At 36.7% G+C, this 25,794-nt stretch overlaps 2 protein-coding genes across 3 annotated transcripts; one reads left to right on the forward strand and one right to left on the reverse strand.

Annotated features, from left to right (window-relative positions):
* The first annotated feature begins 260 nt into the window (after positions 1-260).
* Positions 261-7,114, forward strand: LOC139121422 (putative ABC transporter arginine-binding protein 2). Of its 2 annotated transcripts, XR_011549270.1 has the most exons (10): positions 261-390; positions 1,495-1,631; positions 2,526-2,707; positions 2,983-3,032; positions 3,235-3,330; positions 3,932-4,105; positions 4,380-4,522; positions 4,728-4,941; positions 5,276-5,970; positions 6,520-7,114. XR_011549270.1 is itself a non-coding variant. In XM_070686279.1 (9 exons), the coding sequence occupies exons 1-9, from the start codon at positions 339-341 to the stop codon at positions 5,308-5,310; spliced, it is 1,083 nt and encodes a 360-aa protein (XP_070542380.1). In that variant the 5' UTR covers positions 261-338; the 3' UTR covers positions 5,311-6,038. The 2 variants fall into 2 exon arrangements, 1 of the variants encoding a protein (XP_070542380.1); XM_070686279.1 differs by lacking the exon at positions 6,520-7,114 and having other exon boundaries at positions 5,276-6,038.
* Positions 7,115-13,894: 6,780 nt separating this feature from the next.
* On the reverse strand, positions 13,895-15,163 carry LOC139122205 (uncharacterized protein KIAA1958 homolog). Its single transcript, XM_070687627.1, has one exon. It carries the CDS (start codon positions 15,161-15,163, stop codon positions 13,895-13,897), a length of 1,269 nt encoding a protein of 422 aa, XP_070543728.1.
* Between the last annotated feature and the right edge of the window lie 10,631 nt (positions 15,164-25,794).

Consider the following 25,794-nt stretch of genomic DNA (forward strand, 5'->3'; position numbering starts at 1 on the left):
TCTAATAATTGATGAATTTGTAGCTAAACTGCCATAAAACTCTAAAATATAGCAAGTTTGGTGAAGGCATGAAGTCTGCAAAGTAGCATAGATTTCGAAACAGCAAGTTTAACGTTGAAATCGACTTCTTTCCCTATTTTCGTGATTTGTTGCAACCATTTTGAAAACATTTCTAAATTCTTACATTTCCACATGGCATGACCTAAACTCACGTGAGGCTGTCATCAGTTGGTCACAAGATAGGTATATCAATTACTCAATCGATTACGCATAGGCTCACAGCGGTTACCAACGAGTTAATTTATCGCGATCCACACAGTTGAAGGATCTCTCTCAGCATGGTTAGTCTTGCATATATTGTGTATGTGACTATCGTCTTTTTTGCATTCGGTAAGTTGAACTTCGCTACAAAGTTGAAGTCTCTGTCACAGGCTTTGATTTACCTGGTATTTCGTGGTACTCTACCTTCGCAATGCTTGACAGGTACCTCAACGGACGGTCATGGAACACCGTCTTGTAGATTTGCTTATCATTTATTTTAACCATAACATAAGTCGGCAAGTCTTGTCATTTAAAAGAGTGCGTTCGTCGAGTATGAATCGGCTGAGTAAAATCACTTGGATGGCCACTAATTGAACAATGACATGTCTGCCACAATCGAACTCGTGACCTGGGGGCTGGTCAGATTTTTCAGCCTTGGGGCCGATGTATCCATGGTCGTGTCGCCCTATTATTGGCTTGGGTAATAAAGGGGCACTACGTTTCGAAATGCTCAATAATTGGGGGAGGGGTAATGTAAGTGGTAAGATTCCGGCTCTTAATTGCATAAAATGCATCATACCAGCCGCGAATTGCATCATTCAGTTCTATTTTCGACGCTTTAACTTTTTATATATCAGAGATATACATCAGAAATATCTGGCAGTGGATGTTTGCAAATTGAAAGTCTGTTTCACAAAGCGTTATAAGAACACGAATTGTATCATTCAGTTACGGCTTCCCTATGCTACAACAGACATTTCAACAATTTCACCAAAACAGAATGATAGAATGTTCAAAATTTAACTCATACTGTTTTATCCTTGGCTCGAGTGGGGGTCACCCTGTTTTCCAAAGCTGGAATAGGGAGGTCACCCTGTTTTTGTTACTTCCAAGGGGGTCAGCCACTTTTTGACACCCGCAAAAAAATTATACACCGCCCAACCCCCTGGCCAAAGAAACTGACCAGCCCCCTACTATATCATATCAGAAAGCAAACACGCAAACCGTGAGCAGAATAGTGACGAAAGGTCAAGATAAAAATGCGAGATGTCGACTGTATATGGTGAAGAGGTTGCAAATGTTGCTCACTTGGTCATGTAGGTCATTTACATATGTGTAGGTCAACAGAAATTAAACCGATAACCTTTTACTACAATAGGTGTTTCATTTACGGGGGAATATGATTATTAATGGCTCAACGATCGTGTGACCTTTTTTCTTTAACACTCATAGGTGGCAAATGTTTCGACATCCTCGAATTCAATGATAAGCTCATTGACAATGCCATTGAGATGAATCGAGTTTTGGACCCGGACAGTGCTTTTACCTCCTGGATACGTATGATTATGAAATCACTTCAGTTCAGTAAGGTGAGGCCTTCATAGTGGGAAATTTGATTTTATATTTTTCGGCCAGAATTTGAATTATTTTGAAATATTCTTGGATATTCGATCGACGATTACTCTATCAGTAATATGCATTTACAGGTACAGGTGCTATCACTAAGTCATAATTACACATTGCAAGTTTTATATCTGCCTATTCAAGATGATATGCATCAAGTCATCCGTGTGTACCTTTATCATACAGAACACAACAATTTCTTCCTGTTTTGGTATAGTTCCTTGTTCCAAACGGGCGACAGTCATTCACTACTGAGAATAGTCGAGAGATTTTATGCGCTTCATAAATAGAAAGGAACGTAGATGGCTATTTAGCTCTTAATGGAGAAAGATGGATAGATTGATAGACAAATAGATACGAGTATAAAGATGGAGAGATAAATTAGTCAATTCATCCATCCATTCACTTCATATATGCAAGCATGCATGCATGCATACATACGTAGATACACAATTACATAGATACAGACATAGTATATACATCGAGACATCGATACATCGAGACATCGATACATCGATACATAGATACATACATAGATACATACATACAAACATACATACATACATACATACATACATACATACATACATACATACATACATACATACATACATACATACATACATACATACATACATACATACATACATACATACATACATACATACATACATACATAATACATACATACATACATACATACATACATACATACATACATACATACATACATACATACATACATACATACATACATACATACATACATACAGACTGTTACTTATGATGAGCAAGTTCATATATGTCCCTTCATAAGTCCCTTCAAATTAACACGATTGATACATTTGCAACCTTTTCAGCGAGGATTGTTGGATCCTAAAAGTCACCGAAACCAAGATGAAGACCTGCTCCGTAAATTGGCGTTTTTTCGAGTGATGGAACAACACATGGAAAAGACGATTCTGTATGAAGTTGAGAAAGAAAAGGAAAGGGTTTATACAATTGCAACGTATCTAGGTTGTGATTGTCCGTACGAATACATGTAAATACTTTATTAGAAAGAGGCCTCTACATAACAAGTTAGGTCATGGTCTTTTTAGCATTGCTCAGGCAATGACAATTACATTTTATTTGGAACGATCAAATATTTGAGCATTTTAATTTATGTTACGATGATGGCATGAATTTAAATAACATTGACAGTTAAGCGTTAGGAGAAAATGTTACATACTTTGAGAATATATGTAATTACATTGAAAACCAGATTGTTATCGTGTTTGACTATCTAGCTAATTTATGATCTGCTTTCCTTTTCAGAGACGAAGCCAGGATTTATAGAGGGTTTGACGTCGACTTGATAAATGCTGGTAGGATGCAACCGCCTTGCAATTCTAATTAGTTAATTTACGAAGCATAATCACAAATAATTGTTCTCAATACTTTGAAGTCTTTGAAGTTATTAATGGTGTTATTTTTAAACTCATTAGATGGCATTAAAGACACATACCTTATGTATTATAAACAATCTCGCTCTACAGACCACTAAACTAGTTCTTTTCTTTGTTAAAGTCTGTACTGAGGCTGGAAGGAAGTGTGTGCATCAAGATGTACCTCACAATGCATGTCTTACTCACGTCGGTGGCAAAATTCCCCACGCCGGCACAGGTGAATAGAAATTGAGTGGAATTATAATTTGCCATTTATTGCTATGTGCAAAAATCACCAGTCTAAGTGCCTGTGTTTTAATATGCAAATAACTTGACCATGAAGCTGCATGTAACCTCATTATATATAGACTAAACTGTCTGTAGTTGGAAAGTAAAGATTTTTGTTTTGCCAAATTATGTACAGGTCCAAATGCCATATGCTACCAAAGATATGATGGAATCCAAGGTCTGAACCTCTTGAAGTTGCTCCATACTATTTATTATATACTTTATTTCGGACTCATTGTCCATATAAGAGTTAAAGAATCTGGTTAAAAATATACAAATATATACATTTCTCAATACTTGTGATAAACTTTGGAAATCCGGGCGATTTCAATCCAACTGCACATTTTCTTTTGGCACATTTGATCACTTGAATCGCGGAATGTATTGAAAACATGAAGCTGCTATGCTGTCTTGAGTAAATGAAAACGAGCTCCTTTGTGATCACCATGTCAGTCTTCACATGCGCCCTTAAATAAATGTCCTTTCATCTTACTTTTAAATAAGTCATGTGTCTTGAAAATTCTAAATTTCTTGTGTTATATGATTCGAAGCATTGCTAGGAAAGCAGATTGACATGTGCCTCGGATGGGCTAAGACCCCTACCAGACAGCTCTCTGTGGCCTACACAGCACCTTATGCGAGGTACGAAACTGAAGTCTTATTTGTGATAAAATCTGGAAATCCGGGCGATTTCGATCCAAACAACGTCAGGGGTAAGACAATCGGTAGGTAGTAACCACGAATGAAGTGTAAACCTTCTATTGAGGGAAAATTTGTTACTTTTACAGCGTTGCAGCGCATTCTTTCGCCGTAAGCGGTACAAATGTCTACCCTTGTGCATAAGTATTTCATTACTGTGCTAAAATAAAATAAATCGAAAAACGCGTAATCTATAGAACTATCATGTCAAGCTTTTGCTAAAACGACAGAAAGCGTTGGGCATAAATAATTGAGATATCGTCAAGCTGGTACCGAGGTTTGTGTTTTTTATCCAATTAGGATTTGAAGACGGATTTTTCACAGACAAGGCCTGTCTGGTGCATGCCAGGGATAGGATCGAAGGAATCGATTCCATGCAATCAGAACAAGAGGTTTACAAGGACAACTATGAGCTGCTACTTGATGACCTCAGACACGATAAGGTAAATGAGAAGTGAAGTAGTCAAAGATGGGAGCAAAAATTGAAGCCAAGCACTACTGACAGAGTGATGAAAAAACGAAGTAAAGTTTCATAGATACAAAAGAGGAAGAACAAGGGCAATGGGACACGGCCTTGGTGAAAAAGTAAAGATTATAGATATTTTAAACGGGAAAATTAGCCTTATGTTTTAACATTTATCTTTTCAGATTGATGCATTCTTGACATTTAAGAACCATATCACCCAACATCTTAAAGGCGAGTTTGAATTCATCGGGGACGACATTGGTTGCGTTGCGGATATATCACTGCATGGAATAAAGAGGAAGGACAACCCACTAACGTGGTTTGATGACACTTTGAAAGCAATGAAAGAAAATGGCAAATATCACGCCTTGTGTCACAAAGGCAATATTGACCATGGTATGTAGTAACTCTGCTCACTGATATTTTGCAGTGTATGTAGAAAAGAGTTTGCATTTTGTCGTCGAACATAGTCATACATGTGAACGCATATATCTACATCGATGTGGATGTGAACAATAGCAGCAATAGCTTCGCAGTTTCATGTTTTATCTTTATTTCGCGTTGTAAATGCTAGAGTCTAGAAACTGAATTCCGTTTACATCATCCTATACTAGACCATGGTTACAACGAAATACGAGCTTACATTTTATTTTATTATTAAATCGTGTATATGTGACTAGTCAATAGCGATGTGGTGTTTTAAAATTATTATTTTATATTTCTTTCTCAGGCCACATGGGGCAAATACTCTGTATGGAAGAATAAAAGGAGACCCTCTTTCATTTCGTAGCTGACTTATTTTCTCTCTTGAACTCTATATTTTCAAATGTTCTCTTTTTAAATAATAGTAATGTTCGTAACTATAAACGTTAAAGGATTGTGAAGTCCAATAAAGCTACGTTTTTTGAAAATAATTACATAGAAAGGCTAGAAAGTGAGTGAGTGAATGAACAACTGAATTAATAGCAAAGATTCTGTATTTAAAAAATTGAAAACATCAGAAATGTGGGGTTTTAGAGATTGGGAAGCAATGAAAATCCACCAACAGGTGTAATTGAAACCAACATGGCGAAGAAGAATAGAAGAAAATTTACCCAAGCCTGTCGGTGACAAGGTATTAGATTTCGGCTACATCATGCAAAATTTTCCAAAAAAATGAAAAAGAAAGACGGCCATCTCATGCGGTTTTTCCTAAACACTACAGAGGAAAAACTCGTTCTGTCCTGTTTGCCGTAGTATTCATGAAAATACCATTGCCGACCAATCTCGCGAGAAACAACGGGATACTGGACATAGAAAGAGACTTAGAGATAAACTCATCGCTAAAACGAACCACAGATAGGAAAGGCGTTTTAGTCATGAAGGTGTCCAGTATGAGTATTCCGCCTGTCACCATTGTTCTACTTTGCGCTGCGGCCCTTAGAGGTTAGTAATACGCACTTCATGTCAATTTTGGCTACAGTTGATGTTGGGATTAAAGTTCTTAAACTTGGTTTTGTGTGCCCTAGTAATATCATCACATCAGAAGTATCAGCATGACTATCATGACTACGGACATACCATTTTGTTCTTCTTTGTTCAGTTATTTTATTTTGGCTGGCCATGTCCATGTTGTTTATATGAGACTAGCAAGCTTAAGGTTGACATTACGTCATTAATATGTGAATTGCAGGCTGTTCAAACTGTAAAGTTTGGTGACTCCATTGTTTCGTGCTTTCAAAAGAGTGTAATCAATCATAATATTTTGTTATTGGTACCTTGCTCTGTTTTACCCTCATAGGTCATGACACGACGTTGATATAGGAGAACGTCGACAGAACTTGTTGAACACGCCATCGATAACAAAGATGAATATTTCATACTAGTTGAAAATAAGATAAAAATAGAGTACCAACAGTTAATCATGGCACCGTCGCCTGACTTTATTCTTGAGACCTGCAAAAAACATTTTGATTTTTTTTATATCTGTCGAAGGTGTCAATGCGTTTGAAATATACAATCCAGTATACACTGGTAATGGTATGGACGATGGCCTGTTTCATCCAGGAGGTGGACCTGCAAGCCGGGGAAGTATCCTACCCGCATTGCTGATAAGGGCAATGGACGGTGACCTCGAAGGTCGTCTACCGAACTCCCTAACCTCGGCGCTGTCATCAAGAAGGGTCCCCGTTCCTCTGCTGCGCGCCGTAATATCACGACATATGCCCGAGGTTAAACATTTCTTCTTCATTTTACTCTCGAAAAACAACTTTAACAATTCTATGGTTATGGATGCTTGATTTTGGCATGAAGACTTATACAAACGACGTTTTTGCGCAATTATTTACACGATCGATTGTAAGTACAAAACTGATTGTAAGTCAATTTCAGTTTATACAGTAAGTTTGTCACTTGTTATTTTTTAATAGAAAACGAAAGGCAAGCAAAGGCTGCGTGAACTCATCTCAATATAGTCAAACCACAAGGGCTTCCATCTATACGCAAACCAGAACGACTTCTCATAAAGACCGGCATAGTACTATTACTTTCAAATTACTTTTATTAAAAGCCTGTCATAATCAATACAAAATTTCTAGTGAATGGCGTTTGTACCAGTATTATTTTTAACTTTCACAGATACAAACACAAGAATCAGGCTTTTTTCGCAGCATAATGGCTTCTCGGCACACCCAAGAGACAATGCTGCGTGATTTGGTGTTATTTAAAATGACCCTGAGTGAAATGGGGAAGGCATTCCTAAGGGGAGCAGTAGAACAGAAAGAAGGTCGGAAGTACACTTTTGGCACTCACCTCCAGGTTGGCAAGCCGTATGAGTACATGTATGTATTTTATTGATTATCTTTAAATTGCTTAGTTAATTTCAGGGACAAATCGCATTCCTAGCCTATATGGTGGAAATCGAATTAATAATTAAGTTTACCCCTATGAACTTTGTATATATATATATATATATATATATATATATATATATATATACCATATATCTATATATATACCATATATATATATATATATATATATATATATATATATATATATATATATATATATATATATATAATGAGATTATATATTTATCACATGAACAGTCTTCTTACTTTTCGTTAAAAAATGGGCGACATTAATATTTATTAGGTTGCTAAACTGACCAAGCGGTCGCTAGTTTTCTGCAATGGAACTCCTTTGTTTGGTATATGTGATAAGTCCGTCGCCAACGAGATATGCAAATAAACTATGAGCACTTTCATTCATAAATCCCATTGATTTGGAAGTTTGATACTTTTTGCGTCGTTACTACCAATCACAATATCGAGATCAGTCACGTGGGCATGATACTTTCAGGACAAATATGTCAATCATTGTCTCGCGCTGTGGGTCCTGTACGTGCCCATAGCAAATGAAGATCAAAAATAAATATTACGGGGACAAATAAACGTAGCGGTAGTTCTCTTTCTTGAGGATTTGGTGGCCCTGAAAAGGGCCGTTTATGGTATGGATTGCTAGTCCTGAAAAGGACTATTTTTGCAGCCAACTGAGATTTTAGCTGGGCTGACTTTGACTGCTGTCGTCGCTACTGTCAAAAATAACAGCAACTCTTCGGCGTTTTCGTGCTGGAGACCTCGATGCACCGATGTTGATGGCAACGTTTATTTTACAGTTGTTCAGGGTCGCGCCTCCAAAAACCCTACCTGTAGCTGTTTTACGACGGTTTTCACTAGCAGACACGACGTTGTTGATATTTGTGGCGACGGCCGGGGCTGGAGTTGATGTCGAAGCGACGCCTTCTGCGCGGACGTTGTCTGAGACCGATATTAAACACAATGTCACTGTTGCTCTGATGCATGTACTCGGCTTGGTGGTGGTGAGGTGGTGGTGGTGCTCCAGCCGAAGCACGGGCGTCCTGGAACAATAAAAGCAAAAGATGGCATATGCGACGCCCTCAACGACCATCTGAAGTGTACGTTTCGTCTTAGGGTGTAACTATGGACGCGCGCGCGTTCGTTCGACGAAGATCTGAGACTGAAGTGTGAGTGTACGTTTCTTTAGGTGTAACTGTGGTCGCGCGCGCGCGTTCGTTCGACTTGTCTCACGTAAGCGAGGGAAAAGGTTTTAGATATACCAGGGTATGAAACACATTTTTAGCTATCCCCCATATAGCCTATATAGACCTCGAAATACGCCACCCCAATCACAGTTTACGTTTTAGAACACAAAGAAAACTAACGTGCAGCTGTTTATTTTTCACTAGTTAGGCGAACATTCGAGAGAATGGTGAAATAATGTGTGTCACTTTTTCTCGGTACGTGCGTTACCAAACTTCATTTTACGGTAAATCGGACTGTCGCAAAATTAACCGCAAAACGTCATCAAATTTTGCCTTGAAGAACGGCGTCGTTCAATTTCGCGCGACTTCATCAGTGTGTGGCATGGTGGCAGCTGGCATGACACACAGCACAGGGGTGTCGGATCGTCTACCGTTTTCGTCCGGTACTCGATATATACAGCTAAGTAGATTTATTGTTAGTCTATTAGATAATGTATCGTTGTTATTTATCAAGTTTCTGGTAGGTGGATTAGGTTTTTCAGTCATTTTTATCGCATTTTTCAACTTCGATTAGTTGGGTGATGAACAGTCTCATGCGATGGCATGGTTCTACTGACTGCTGTACAGTGTCGATGTGTCATTTTCCCTTTGGTATTGTAGCCGAGCACTTTTTTTAATGCCGGGTAACCTTATTCGTTAGTTTTTCCATTGTATCTAAGCTTCTGGATTTTTATATTTTCTTTCATCCTGTCAACACACGTTGCATAGTATTTGGTCGGTCCATTTTCTATCAGCTGGTTTTTCTCCTTCAATGCCTGCATCAACTGTTTTCTGGTCATGTACTAGGTCCACCAGACACAGGATGTTGTTGGTTGGCCAGATGCATCTGTCTCGCAGTTGAAACGTCTCCTATTCCGTGCTGACTTCAGACAGTTGTACAGTGTTCTGCAAGCCTTGCATCTGTTCGAGAAATTTTGGGCCATACTGGATTACTGCAACAACTTTTTGAGTATATGTGACAGTCGTCTATGCCGTGTTTTTCAGCCTTGCATATTGCATCATTTCTCAATTGTATAGCGGTACACGATTCTGCAAATATCCCTTTACAGGGTTGTGAATCAGTCTCTGAATCCTCCCTCACCATTCGGTGTGATTTGATCACTTTCTCTAAGTGACAGATTGCAGTAACAATATGTGATATAAGTAAGGGAACTGTACAACTTTCTGATGTATACCAGTTTTATCCTTTAAGGTGTATGAATTGTGAGTTTTTGTATCAACTTACGAAGTAGAGAATTTTCTATTCAACAGTAATACTATTGTGTTATATATGGATCACCAGGTTTTATTAACATAGAAGGCACACTCTTACAAACATTATCAAAGTCTGTTGTAGACATGTAGTAAAATTGATCTGTATTCAGCAATCTGTAGGTAATTGAAGCAGCTATATACATGTATAGTGTCCATTGAAAGGCACAAGCTATGTGATTTATTTACACACATTTTACGATAATTTGATAATCAAATAGTATTGTCAATGTCATAGTATAGCTATGACTAGGCCACCTTTAAAATGACTAGGCCACCTTTAAATTCATCATGTATTTTGTAGAATTTTTTCCATTGTTGGTTAAATTTTGCTTTACAAATTATGTTAATCTAAGAGTTAATCTAATAACTTTCATTTTAGGGGGAGGTCCTTCGGGTATTCTCATTTTATCAAGTAAAATTTAAAATTACTATTTACATGTACATGCTGTTAAAACAATAGTTACCGGTACCGGTAATTTTTAACCAGGTGGCCAGCTGTGAACAATTGTTTACACAATTCCTGCACAATGACCAGAGAGATACTGTAAACATAAATTATTGTTTCACTTTTGATGAAGAAAATCTTGAAAGATGTCATTTCTCTACTTAAAAAGTAGTATACAGAGTTGATATTGAAATTTGCAGTCATTAGCTGGAACAGATAATTGACACCAAGCAAAATTTAGCATAACTTGGGAATAAGTTTTGTTCTGCACACTAAAATGGGCAAAATCTCCAACACAGCTGAACCTTGCACCATGTACATAGAGAAAATTCATGATTGGTTCCATCCAGTTTTTGGTTCATAACAAAAATGGTGCTATAGGAGAATTCATGCTCTATGAAATTCCTTCACCTGCACTGCACTGCACTGCACTGACACTTTTATAAACATAAATCCTTCATTTTAAATGAAGACAATCTTGGGGAAACTCTTTTAATTGCTTTACTTGAAAAGTTCATGTTGCAATTTTAGTGAGATATGCAGTCATTAGCTGGGTCAGATCAACTCACCCAGCAAAATTTAGCATTACATGGGAATACTTCACTGTACATATTTTAAGGTAGTGTAAAGGGTATTTTTTGACCAAAACAACCAAAGACTGGGTTAAGTTGAACAAATTGATTGTTACTAGGATTTGACTCTTGCTTTTATTACTTTGTACTTTTTTGTATGAATTTTTTCAGTACTCTTAATGTTAAACATGTTACACAGATTATCTACAACTCGAATACTGCACATGTGTGTGTTATACCTTTATGCCATTAGAGAGTTCACGTTATCAAGATAACTGCAAATAATGGGGGAGGTACTGGTTATACAGACAATTCCTTGCTACATCATTTATTGATATATTGTAACACTGATATAACATGTAAGGAAATAGGATTTTTCTGTGCCTGTTATTCATAACATGGCCTCTGTGAATGTCAGATTTCTATATCTGGTTCTGGAACTGACAATGAACACAATGTACAAGTTTTTACTTAACTGTTTCTTTGATTTCCTGAAATATTCATCTTATGTCATAATTGTTTAATTTTACATTGTCTTTCATCAATAATATTCGCTCTATGCAATTATCTGGAGATTTTACTGCCTGTGAAGCTTCACAAAAATGAGTATTTAAATAATTGATTTTTCTCGGTTTGATAAATTATTTTCAAGTGCATACAGCCTGACAAAAATTGTTATGAACGTAATCACACTAATTGCCCTCTTGTGACCTAGTGTAATGTATAGACTGGTAGCTTCAGAATTCAGTCATTCCTATTTGTGTTGGACACCATTAATTCAGTATGTTTGCAACAAAAACAGAAAAAAAGGTCAGTTAAGCATGTACAAGCATTATACTGGTGGAATTTATCCTTTCCCATAGGTTTACATTGAGAATCGCTGGAAAAGCAGTTCCTATTGCCATTTTCATGAAAATTTGCACATTGCTAAGTCAAAAGAAACACATAATAGTGATAAAATGATATTAAATGGTCACCATGGTTAATGTGGAGATAAATGGCATTGGAAGATTTCACCCATAGAAAAGGCATTGGTGAAAAATTCATGGTCTTGTCTCTCACAACAGAGCACAGTGACCCCCAAATTTTAAAATTACACATTTAATACAGTAAAGAATCCAAAAATCGACAATTTAGGGAAATGACAATACTATCAGTTTTATCGCTTGTACATCCTTAATATGTCCTGTGTATGTACATCAAATTTTCATTATGCCATGTGACAAGGACTCGCTCAAAATTGTTTTATGAACAAAACAGGATACCGTTGTGAACCGTCAAATCTTCTTTGTATCCTTTGCACTTGTGGGAAGGCTGACCTTTTGTGATGCCATGATTATGGCTGCAGCAGTAGACATTGCATGCCTCTGATACTGTGACCATTTTACCTGACACTACTGCAAATGTTTGATGAAATCTGAGATGAAAATAAAGTCAATACATGTAATTTGTCATAGCAATATTTTTTGTCTCCACAAACACTCACACCAACATATGGAAGCTGTATTAAAAATTTCCATTAGGAAAAAATAACCTGTTCCTCAGATCCACCCCTTCCCCCTCCCTTATCTGTTATAGAATTTTACTGTACATTTTCTTGAAATGAAAGAGACAAAGTTGCTCATTTCCAAGTTTTAGTTGATTTTTAAATATTGCTTTTCTTGTTCAGAACAGTGAAATGGGCTCAATCACTGCTTGTCACAGCTCAACCCTGTACATTGACATATACATGATTTCTTCCATCATTTAATTTTTGGTATGTAATAAAAAAATGTATCATAGAAGAAGAATTCATGTGTTATAACCATGAACAGGGTGAGAGTTTACTTGTATCATCTGGTGATTGGGCATATTTCAGTCAAAGAATGGAATAAATGATGTTTCAAGAGAAACTAAAGTAATGTCAATAATGAGTGACTTTGTCCCTTTAAACTGGATATTGTTAAAACTGTTCTTTAGGTTTTCCTTCAAACTAAACATTTAAGCTATTACTTTGCTTCAATGATGGTTCAGTGGTTTTGCATTACCAAATTTAAAAAGCCTCAAAATATTGTGCTTGCCTATAGCTTGTTCTAAGAGTTTCGAGTCCTTTATAATAAAATTATTTGGTATTCCAAGTATGTTGGAAGGAAAAAAAATCAGTCCTTGATTTCACTGCCAAAAAAAATCAGGATCAGTTACAATTTTTTTTTTCTTGATAATTAAAAATGACTGTACATCAGCAGAACTTTATGCATGAACTGCAAGTGTTCCACTATGATTTTTTTAAGCCTAAAAATGCACAAGGTATATCCTAACTGTATATAAACAAGACAATAAAAAACTAAAGGTGAATCATGTTTAGTAATCTTGCTCTTGTGATGACGTAAATATATATGCAAATGAGTGTGCCATCGAATTTTTCATCTTTTTCAATTTTTTTTCCTTGTTTGAGCTTATAGTGTTCAAAACATTTGTTAAATTAAAAAAATGGAGTTTTACTAACCTTTTGGTGACGGTGACTGCCGTGGAAAAAAGTGTCCCCCCTGTCCCCCCTTTTTGGTAACGCACGTCCTGGGAACTCATATGAGCGGTTGCATACCCATGACCCATCCTAATACATACAGTGTACAAACGCGTCTTGGCCCTAGTAACCAGAGATCGTCTGCTGGTCCGTCGCGCGCCCGTCGCGTGCGGCGGCGGTGTGCGTTCAGTTTTGTGGTTGAAATTACGTCATTTCAGCTCGGGTGTAGTCGATCGACCCCGGCAGAGACGTACGTTGGCAAGTGCATGCTTGTGCGGATGTACACAAGCAAGGATCGGTGTTTACATACTGACTAAAGAAGAGATTATTATGCTAACTTTATTTTGGGTTTCTTTAGGAAAGACGTCTGCGTTCCGGAAACTTCCTTCTCGACGGGAGGTCAGGGTTCACGGGATAAAACGAATGTATAGCGCAAATTTGGTCGCTGAGGGCGTACTGCTAAATTCGCTTCATTGTGCCATGAAGCCCATGGCCGAAGCAGAAGGCATTACGCGAGAACCCCGCGACCGCGATAAAATCTCGGACATACGATGTTGATCGTCCATAGAATTGACAGCGTAATGATTTATGCTCTGGACGTTTCTATGACCTGAAAGTTGCATCAGCTTCGTTGGTGGAATGCCGCTGTCGTGTAAACGCCGGATGGTAGAACGCCGAATGCTATGATTTGTTTTTTTACCGGCTATGCCCGCCTTGTTACACATTGTGCTGAGGATGGTGTCCACTTTATTTGCACCCATCGGCTGACGCTTGTACCAGAGATTGGTTTCCGGCTTGTAATTTACAGCGAGATAAAAATCTGCGTCGCTACCGAGGTGTGATGGAGGCCGACCGAGTGCATACTGTTTGTATGCAAATACGGGACATCGAGTGGGGTCATCGGGAACCGCGAAGGCTTTCGGTGGATACGCCCGCGGTTGTTCGTTAACTTTGCCGGACGATCTTGTTTTGTTTTCCCGTTCATTGAACTCTAAATACTCGATGTTGTCGACGGTCTTCTTTAAGGCAACGTCACCCCATAACATCTGCCGACTTTCTTGACATCCCCGGAAGCCGAACTGCTTTTGGTTATTCAACCAAACGAGAAACAACAACGCTTCCGGGCTGTGCGTGCCGATGACGCCTTTATCGTCTTCACGTTCGGAGAGCTCTTCAGCAGCGTTTTTCTTATTTCCCTTACCTTGAGATTTTAACTGAGAACGTTTCGCCTTGAGTGTTTCCTGCGAATATCGAAATTGCAGATCGCGACAGATGGAATACGCGTATCCGTTCTCACTGAGGTAGCGGTCGATTCCCCTCTGATATGATGTCAAGGTGTCAGGTTCGTATTCCGCGCCGTCTTTTTGCCGAACACCTGCAAAAAAACTGCCGAGATAGCCGTCAAGTTCGACCGGAGGAATTTCGTGTACGGGTCTCGTCTTAGTTTGTCGCATTGCTGTCATCCATTTTTGAAACTGGTTGACAGCACAACTCGTAGCTCTTTCGGTGTTTTTCTTACGTTGTTTCTCGACGAGATGTTGTTTGTCGATTTCCGAAAAATCGACGTATCGCGAACTTTGGGTCGCGGTCGGAAGCTGAGCTGTGGTCACAGTCGGAGCCGGTTGTATTCGCTCCTCCTCAGTAAAAAAACCATCGGTTTCCGTCACGCCGAGTTCTTCAGCTAAGCGAAAGATTTCGCGAATGTCTTCGTCCAGTTCGACTTGCGTTTGATGAGCCATAGTGAGCAGGCCACTCCGTCCGACTTGAAGGACGTCTGGACACTACCGCTGGTATGAGATCTATCGCAACCTCCGGAGCTGCAGACGACAAAAAGTGTCGCTGGCTTCCCGCGTTCATTTTTACCCGGGAAAATGGAATAAAAGTTGAATTTTAGTGGAACACTTTACTTTCAAATTCTGAACAAGCAGATTAAACGACGCCATATTTTCATGTTATTCAATAAAATACAAGCAGTGTATATGAAAATGTGCAGGGCTTTTCAAGGGTAAGCGAACGCAGTCAAAACTGTTGGGGGGGGGGGATGCCGTATCTCGAGACTGAAAATAGTACCGGCTGGATGACGTACAACAGGGGTAATACGGATTTCTTATCTGTGCTGGTGTACGTCACACAGGTGGAGATACGGGCCAGTTCATGTGATAAATAAATAAATAAATAAATAAATATATATATATATATATATATATATATACTATGTATATATATATATACTAGTATATATATATATATATATATATATATATATATATATATATATATATATATATATATATATATATATATATATATATATTATTGTAAAAGAATTAGGAGAGTATTTCACCGTACTGTTAGCAACTAATCACTCTTTGCGTTACAAAACACCTTATAAAATGAAAGAAAAAGGAGGCAGGAGACAAAAGGATAAAATGCTGAAAACTTCCGAAATTATTGGTGCTTAACCTCTTGAAGGTGATGTAAAAACGTTTTATGATAAAAGAAGGAATATTTATGCCTTGATCAAAAGCATCCTACGGGAAGAAAGCTTAAATTTTCCTCACTAAACATGGTGTCCCCTTTCTTACTAGAGATGAACATGGACGACTGACGGGCTTTCTATTTGACTTTATTGATGAAGGTATGCCTATAAAAGCGTACTTTCGGTAGAATGCATCTTGGGTACAGATATTTAAGTTCTCAAAATTTTGGTCTGCCATCTGTTAGGGCTAAATTGAAAGGTCATTGACTAAGTGAAGTTTCACCAGCGTATTTGTCTGAAATTTAAACATTTTTACCCACAGAGTTAACTTATGTGGATGATGACCAATTTTGATTTTAAGTTTCGGTATATTGACAAAGTTGTTTCTGTTGTACCAAATTTTGCACTGTGATGCTTAATTTTCATTCTTGATTTCAAAAGCAAATGTGCTAGCCATCATGGCATCATCTCGAATCTCCCCTAGGTAGTGATAACGCTTTGAAACACAATTTTCCAAATTTTTAGCATTAGTTTCCTTGTTTGCAGTATGCAAGGTTGCTAAGAAAAACTGTGTCTTGTAGCATTCGCCGTTTTATGATTGCAACTTCGTCCAAGGAGAACATTTAGCGGCAGGAAAGGGTAAGTGATCTTTTTCACGAACTTTCTCAATTCTTCGTAGCAATCAGAAGAGAAAATTTTCCTTTGCTTTTAGATTCGATTATGTATTGTGCGCTCGCAAAATCACTTTTACAATATTAACAAAACTGCAGAATCTAGTGCCGTAAAACTTTCAATTTCGTATTTCCAAAACCTCGAAAAGTGTGCTCAAAACAATTTGTTAATATAAGTTTGAAGAGGTATTGCTATCAGTATATAGTATCAAATAAATATTTAAAAAGTTTTTAAGCTTTTTAATTTACTTAATTTTCGTTCCAACCTATCTATCAAGAACTTACTGAATTCAAACCTTGATAAAACAGTTACTAGTAAAGTTATGTTTCAATATTTTTAAAAACTGAACTCGATATCCATACTTTTGCTTTTTGAAATGGTGCATTATGAAGACAGTTTGAGAAATATATTCCAGAAATGTTTACTTCATATTTTTCAGAAGTTTTAGAATAGCCAACACATCTTTCACTCAATGTAAAGTCGCAAAAAATACACACAAAACGTGCAATAATGTTTTATTATAAAATTGCGTGCCAGTTGAAAATGTGTAAATTTCCATTGTTGATTACTGAAGTGTCGATGCAAGTGAAACATCTTCCACCTTTTATAATTTTTGTACTTTGTTTCGCTCAAAGCTCCAATTTACAAAATGACCATGAAATTTGCATATTTTATCTTTGGCAAGTCGCCATGGGTAGGATTTCTTGGCATTCCCTTCTTCCCCGCTACCTTATCTAGCTTTTTTATATCTTCGGATGTAGGAGGGCTATGGTGACGTAAAATGAAATGTGACAATCAATGAAGCAAGAGCACAACTGTTGATGTCCATGTAGCCGATGTTATAACCATTTGCTTTCTGCCGTATCATTCGTTGTCTGAAGGTTTGTTGTCGGGAAAGTATGACATGTGCCTATCTTGGTTTAACACATCTGAACGTCGTTTGTCGGTGTCATTTACACAACCTTTCTGGTCATTCCAAAATTCGGGATCTTTTCTGGTGAAGAAGGGGAATCCGGACAATTTCAATCCAAATGATATAGAAGGAGAGAAAATAGGTAACTTTTAATTTCCTTCTTGTCCAAACTTTGTCAAAATTATTAATAGTTATTCGGAAGACTGTGTGTTCGTGATCTAACAAGTTTCGGTTTTATGACTGTAAAATCTTCATTATGAACAAGAGGTTACAGTTTTGCCTATTAGTAACGTTGACTATTGGATATAATGAAACATGGAGAATGAGATGCCGGTTGGCTTCATTATATATTTGATGTAACGTGGAGACATTTTGAGCACTGGTCAAAATACCGGACTCACTTTTGGAGGATGGAGAGTTTGAAACCCTGTACGTCAAATGTAACGGACTGACTGTCTGAGTTGATAAGGAGGGTAATTCCGAAACCCTTGCACATTGTTCAGCCCTTTAACAAGGCACTTTACTCCCAACTTGATTCAATGGGTATTGGATTTTGGTACCTCTTCTTGTTTTTGGGCGTTCGTATATTGGATGAAGGATTGAAAAATGTACTAAATTATTTTCTCCATTTCACTCAAACACATCTGGACGTTGTATTTTGGTCTTTCGTAGGATTCATGCATCATCTTTCAAGTAACCCAACATGTTTGCGGACGGCCAAAAGCATCGTTGGTGCACATAGCTTTTCAGACGAAAACGCTATTATTCTTTAAGCACTCAATGTGATACCGAGGGATTTTGAGACAAATAAGGTATAAAGTAGATTTGTTGTACACCTATAAAACGTACCTTCCCCTGAGCAATTCAAACAGAGAGCGAAGAAACTTGATCTTCAATGACAGTATCCATTGAGAAGAAATGCAATGTTTGAAAACTCCACATCCTGCGTGCCTCTGCTACGCTGTAGACTTTTACAACGTTATATTGAAACTTAACAGAACAAGATGAAAAAAGAATGCCCCTGCATTTCACCAGATGTAGCGTGAGCAACTGTCTGCAAATTGACCCTTTGGCTTTCACGGAAATTATATGCAAGACTGCAATTTAGCCCTTAACAGTGAAATTTCGTTAATGGGAAACTGACATGAAATAGCAGAAATCTCTGTCAATGAGTCGCTGGCTTGTCATGATCATAATCGCCAACAAAAGTCATCATACTTGATGCAGCCCTTCATGAAAAGCACAAAATTCAAAAGTAAATTGAATATGAAAATGATCAGTTATTTGACTCATCGCAATAAATGCATTTCAGGTCACTCACAAGTTTAATATATATAATTATATATGCACACACACACACACACAAACACACACAAACACACACACACACACACACACACACACACACACACATACATACATACATACATACATACATACATACATACATACATACATACATACATACATACATACATACATACATACGTACGTACATACATATATACATAGGCTGCGTTCACAAATAACGATTGGGGGGGGGGGGCTGGAGGAATCTCGATCGAAATATTATTTTTTTTCAGATCCCCCCCTAAGTACCCTAAAAAAATTTCAAATGCCCCCCCTCTATGTGGTCAAAATTTTTCAAGTCCCCCCCCCCAAACTATCACAGGCTCGCATATTTGTAAAGGATGTGAGCGCAGAAAAAATAAACATGTGTTGCGCCGTTCTGCTCACAGGTGTTCAACACTACCTGTATTAGCACTTTGTATAGTCATATTCCGAAGGCAAGTTCTTTAAATGCGTCAGTGAATTTTTTAGATTAATTGGTCTAAAAGCCAACTTGAGTTTATCCAACCCTGGCCAGGTCAATTGCTCCTGTTGAAGAGCACACAAAATGCAATCATGAGAGAGTAGGAAAATTGTGAATTCTGGCTAATTGCTGTATTGCCCAGTGACCTACCAAAAATTGTTTCAAAACTACAAGACCTATATGAATTAGATGCTACTCAAAATTGACAATACCGGAAGGTTAAAATATTCCATCAAATAAATGTTTTAATCTCTGAAATTTTGGGTGTGATAATTGCAAATTTGGTTAAAAAATAAATAATTCCATTTGGTCACATATTTTTTCTTTTAGTCTTTACCATTCAAAGGCTTACTTCTGTATCATTTTATAATAAGTGAGTGAAAATTAAGAAAATCAAGCATGGTGACCCCATCTTTTTCTTTAATATTTGATTATTCTCATATGCCAGAATTCAAACATTTCTATGTTTTCTTCCATGTGTTGCTCTCTGGCCTGATCTTGTGTACAAGTGAGTTTCACTGTCATGAGTGTCATTTGACCAAAACTTTTCTTCAACTACCATGTACATCAGAGTCAGAGCTGTCTCTGTCACTGTTCAGGTATGCAGTGACAGTGACACTGCAGTAGCAGGGTAGTATCTGATAGTGACACTACCCATAGGCAGTAGCTGTATTAACTTTGATAATTTTGGCAATATTTTTGTTCAGTTTTACAACTGCATTCTTGTTCTACTCCCTACAGCATGTTGAATTGTCCAGTATTCAGCTTTCTATCACAGCCTATGTATGTGTGCCATGCATTTGTATCACTGACAACTGACTGTCAGTCTGGACTCCAATTAAATTATCACCAAATACATATTTTTATTTATATATACAGGCTTTGTCGACAAACTAAATATTGTGTGTTTGAGCATGCTGTAGGGAGATAGCAAGAAACTGTAGTTGTTATATTGCATAGAAATATTGCAGAAATCATTAACAGTTGCAGCTTCTGCCCTGTTACGAGGCTCGTTTGCTTTTTACGACAAATCACACGTTTAGATTTTTTTGAGATAAAAGTCATGAAATGTGACAAAATGGTTCTAGATTTTGTTAAATCATTACTAACATTACAACATTTTGATGACATAAAAATGGTATTCATTTTTCATTGAATTGCCTACAAAAACTTGGAATTGGAAAATGTAAAACTCAAAAGGGACCCAAAAATTTTCAAGTCCCCCCTACAGGTAGAGCAAAATTTTCAAGTCCCCCCCTCCACTACCCCCAAAATTTTCGAATCCCCCCTGAATTCCTCCAGCCCCCCTAACCGTTTTTTGTGAACGCAGCCATACATACATACATACATACATACATACATACATACATACATACAAAAATATAGCATCGATGAATGTCAAACAATGGAGGAATGTATAGTATGAACACAGGACGGTTAATATTGCGAGAGTAGGTGTATGAGTATTTTATTATTCAAGTCCAGAATTTAATCTGATGAAAATCCGATGTAGAGATGGGTCGGTCTTTTACGCTATCGTATTATGGTTTTGTTTGTCTAAAATTTTGCTACTTAAGGTAGAATGCACCTCGGGGACAGATATTCGGACTCTCAAACTTTTTCAATTCTTTTCTTATCTACCACTTATGGGGTTCATTTTAAAGCTCTTGGCGTAAGAAAACTTTGACGGGCTTAGTTTTTCGAAAATCAAAAATTTTATTTTTTTTCCATAGAGGTAACACAGGGATGGCAGCCATTTTGAATTTCAAATATCGGTAAATCTCGAGTAATTTGTTTCTCTAGTTCCAAAATTTGCATGGTGACCCCCGATTTTTATTCTTGATTTTGAAAGAGAATGGTTGAATTAAGGAAAGTTTGAGCAAAAGTTTAAGTCTTTCACTTTCGAGGTGCATACTACCTTAATAGGACCTCATTCTTTGGCATAATATGACAATTATATCATTAAAGTTCCATTAGTTGTAACTTTGGTCATTTTAAAAATTTTGTTTGTTATTGTTTTATTTTGTATTCAGGTCCGGACTAGAATACATTTATCAACAATAACAATGGTAATTTCACATATACAGGCCGTGTTGGCAAGCAGGACACCAGGCATTGGTCATGATGATCGGATTATTGTAAAATTCTGTAGTTGATACATTGAAACAGAGTAGTGAAAAATTAGTCAAAATTTACAGCTAATGCCCCTTTAAGTCATGTCATGCTTGCACTATATGACCAACTTTGCATCTCCGCCCAATTACTCTGCCTCTATTTCTATCTGTATGTCTATCCATCCATCCATCTGTATGTCTGTCAGTCTTTCTGCCTGTCTGTCTCTGTCTGTGTCTCTCCTCTTCCCTGTCTCTGTCTCTCTCCCCTGTCTCCCTGTCTGTCTCTCTCGCATACATATTCTATAATGTTAATTCGTACAATATAGCATGATCGGCCAGTACATTCTTCAAAACGTTACACACCGCTACACGGTAAAGCGTTAGTAGTGATTTCAGGCACGGGACCAACAATAGGCAGTGCCAGCAATTTTCCATAACTTGCGTATTGAAATTCAAGAAAATGTCATATTGTCGTATTCTTTCAATTTAACAAGGAACCGGTAGGAAAAGCCTTAGTGTGAGAAATATATTCAACATTCCGTGTGTCATTATCCTAGATTTCAATATCAAGTGGCATTATTGTGTATTTCTTAAGAACATCTGGAAGGACCAGAGAAAAGTTAATAAATCTTAGTGCGTTCCTTATTGATAGAAATAGTTAAGAAAGAAGCGAAAAAGCAGTTTCATGTCAACTCATTGCTAATATGGGTATTAATGATCTGCTTAATTGAAACTGTATAAACTCTTTTGCAATGTTGTTTACTTGACCACTCATTGCTACATACAACATTGCAGATTACATATACCAGATATAATCTGAAAATGCTCACGTGTTTCATTATATATTGCAGTTATGTGTAAATTTAAACCTTTGCCATTGAAAGTGTTATGATCAACATAATGAACAATATTCACCACAGATTAGCTCTATAGATCATTAAGTATTCAAATATACAATTAGCTGAAATAGCAATAATTAATTTCTTTGACTGCTGTCATTGTATCACCACTTTATATAGCAAGTGTAATTGCCTTCGGTTAAGTCCTTCAAACTATATATTCCAAACTTTGAAAATTCATTAGTTATGCAAATAATAAATTAGCTGACATGAAAATGCGAAATGACTTCCAATATTGGTATAACCTGGTATAATCATCAATGTACATAGCATGTTTTGCCAACTTTGATCAAATAAAACCAAATGTATATCCCTAATTAGGAAAGTTCATTAAATACACAAATTAGGAATTGGCTTAATGCCTTTCAATAATGTTAGCCTACATCATAGTATCTGGTATCTTTAATCAGTATTTTTAATGCACATAACAAGTTGCAATTTTGGCCATGTAATTTCAAATATATATCCCTAACTTCAAAAGTTCATTAAATATGCAAATTAGGAGTTGGATGAAGTAAAAATGCTTAATGACTTTCCATAACTTCGTATCATAGTATCTTTAATATATATAGCAAGTTTCGTCAACTTTGGTCGTCAATACAGATAAATATCCCTGATTATGAAAGTTCATATGCAAATGCAAAAGTTCATTAAATATGCAAATGAGGAATTGGCTAAAGCTAAAATGCTTAATGACTTTCGAGAATGTTCTATCATAGTATTTTTAATGTACATAGCAAGTTTCAACAACTTTGGTCATGTAAATTCATATATATATCCTTAATTTTAAAAGTTCATCAAATATGCAAATTAGGATTTAGATGAAGTGAAAATGCTTCATGATTTTCAATAATGTTAAATCATAGTATCTTCAATATACATACCAAGTTTCGTTAATTTTGATTGAGTAAATTCAAATATATATCCCTAATTAGGAAATTTCATTAAATATGCAAATTGGCAATTACCTTTCACGTCACCCCTTAATTACTTTCACAGTTGATATATCTTGATGTGATCAACATTTGTAGCACATCTCGTCAAATTGTGTGTAGTCGTTCTCAATGTATGTCAATTTTTCCAAATCATTAATCATGCAAATGAGCAAAGAGTAAGCAAGCCACATCCACCAACCAGATATGAACTGAAAATGCTCACGTGTTGCATTATATATTTAAGTTATGTGTGAATGTGCACGTTTCATTAGATATTGATTATATGTAAATTTGAACCTTCGCCACATGTTTTCAACTTCATTGAAAGTAACACAATCAGTATAATGAACAATATTCACCGCCGATTAATTCTAAAAGTTCATGAAGTATACAAATATGTAATAAGCTGAAATAAAAATATTTAAGTTCTTTGACTTCTGTCATTGTATCACCACTTTATATAGCAAGTGTAATTACCTTTGGCCAAGTCCTTCAAGCCATATATGCCGAACTGTGAAAGCTCATTAGATATGCAAATTATAAATTAGCTTACATAAAAACGATGTGAAATGACTTTGGGTATTGTTTTAACCTTGTATAATCATCAATGTACACAGTATGTTTTGCCAACTTTGATCAAATAAATCCCAGTATATATCCCTAATTAGAAAAGATAATTGAATATGCAAATTAGGAATTGGCTGAAGAAAAAATGCTTAATGACTTTCAATAATGTTGTATCATAGTATCTTTAATGTATATAGCAAGGTTCATCAACTTTGGTCCGGTCAATTCAGATATATATCCCTAATTAGCAAAGTTCATTAAATATGTAAATTAGGAATTGGCTGAAGTAAAAATGCTTAATGACTTTCAATAATGTTGTATCATAGTATCTTCAATATATGTAGCAAGTTTTGTCCACTTTGATCAAGTCAGTTCAGATATATATCCCTAATTATGAAAATTCATTTAATATGCGAATTAGGAATTTGCTGAAGTAAAAATGTCTTTTGACTTTCAATAATGTTATGTGAAAGTATCTTTGATGTATATAGCAAGTTTCAACAACTACAATCAAGTTAATTCAGATATACATCCCTAATTAGGAAAGTTCATTAAATATGCAAATTCGGAATTGGCTGCAGTAAAAATGCTTAATGACTTTCAAGAATGTGGTATCATAGTAGCTTCAATACATGTAGCTACAGTTTCATCAACTTTAGTACAGTCAATTCAAATATATATCCCTTATTAGCAAAGTTCGTTTAATATGTAAATTAGGAATTGGGTGAAGTTAAAATGCTTGATGACTTTCAAGTATGTTAAATTATAGTATCTTCCATATACATACCAAGTTTAGTCAATTTTGATCAAGTCAAATCAGATATACATCCCTAATTAGGAAAGTTCATTAAATATGCAAACTAGCAACTATCTTTCATGTCACCCCTTAATGGTTCCCAATATTGATATATTTTGGTGTGATCAACATTTGTAGCAAATCTCGTCAAATTGTGTGCAGTCGTTTTTAATGTATATCCGTTTTTACTAAAATCATTATTATGCAAATGAGCAAAAAGTATGCAAGCCACACCCACCAAAAACTAATCAGTTCTTGCCATTTGCTAACTGAATCTATTTACCAGATTTGATTCTGATCTGATCAGCCGTTTTTGAGATATCGGACCAACAGACAGACAGACAGACAGACAGACAGACAGACACACGGACACACAGACAGACAGACATCGCTGCGACATATGCTCACGTGTGTGAACACGTGAGAAAAAACTAATCAGTTCTTGCAATTTGCAAACTGAATCTATGTACCAGATTTGATTCTGATCTGAAGAGCTGTCTTTGAGATATCGAGCACACAGACAGACAGACAGACAGACAGACAGACACACACACACATAGACAGACAGACATAGCTACGACATATGTTCACGTGTGTGAACACGTGAGCAAAAAAATGACTATGCCCTTACTAATTTCGCTCTCCTCCATCGCCTGCCCGGTACGAAAAGGTACTCACCGGTTGTGATGTTCTTCTCGTCCTGTGCAACCTCCGTGCCGTTTTTGCTCACGTGTTTACACACGTGAGCATATGTCGCAGCGATGTCTGTCTGTCTGTCTGTCTGTCTGTCTGTCCGTGTGTCTGTCTGTCTGTCTGTCTGTCTGTCTGTTGGTCCGATATCTCAAAAACGGCTTATCAGATCAGAATCAAATCTAATACATAGATTCAGTTAGCAAATGGCAAGAACTGATTAGTTTTTGGTGGGTCTGGCTTGCATACGTTTTGCTCATTTGCATAATTAATGATTTTAGAATAAACGGACATTCATTAAAAACGACTATACACAATTTGATGAGATTTGCTACAAATGTTGATCACACCAAGATATATCAGTAATGGGAACCATTTAGGGGTGACATGAAAGAGAGTTGCTAATTTGCATATTTAATGGACTTTCCTAATTAGGGATATATGTCTGATTTGACTCGATCAAAATCGGCCAAACTTGGTATGTATATTAAA

The sequence above is a fragment of the Ptychodera flava genome, chromosome 21 (assembly GCF_041260155.1).
Source record: "Ptychodera flava strain L36383 chromosome 21, AS_Pfla_20210202, whole genome shotgun sequence".
Taxonomy (NCBI): Eukaryota; Metazoa; Hemichordata; class Enteropneusta; family Ptychoderidae; genus Ptychodera; species Ptychodera flava.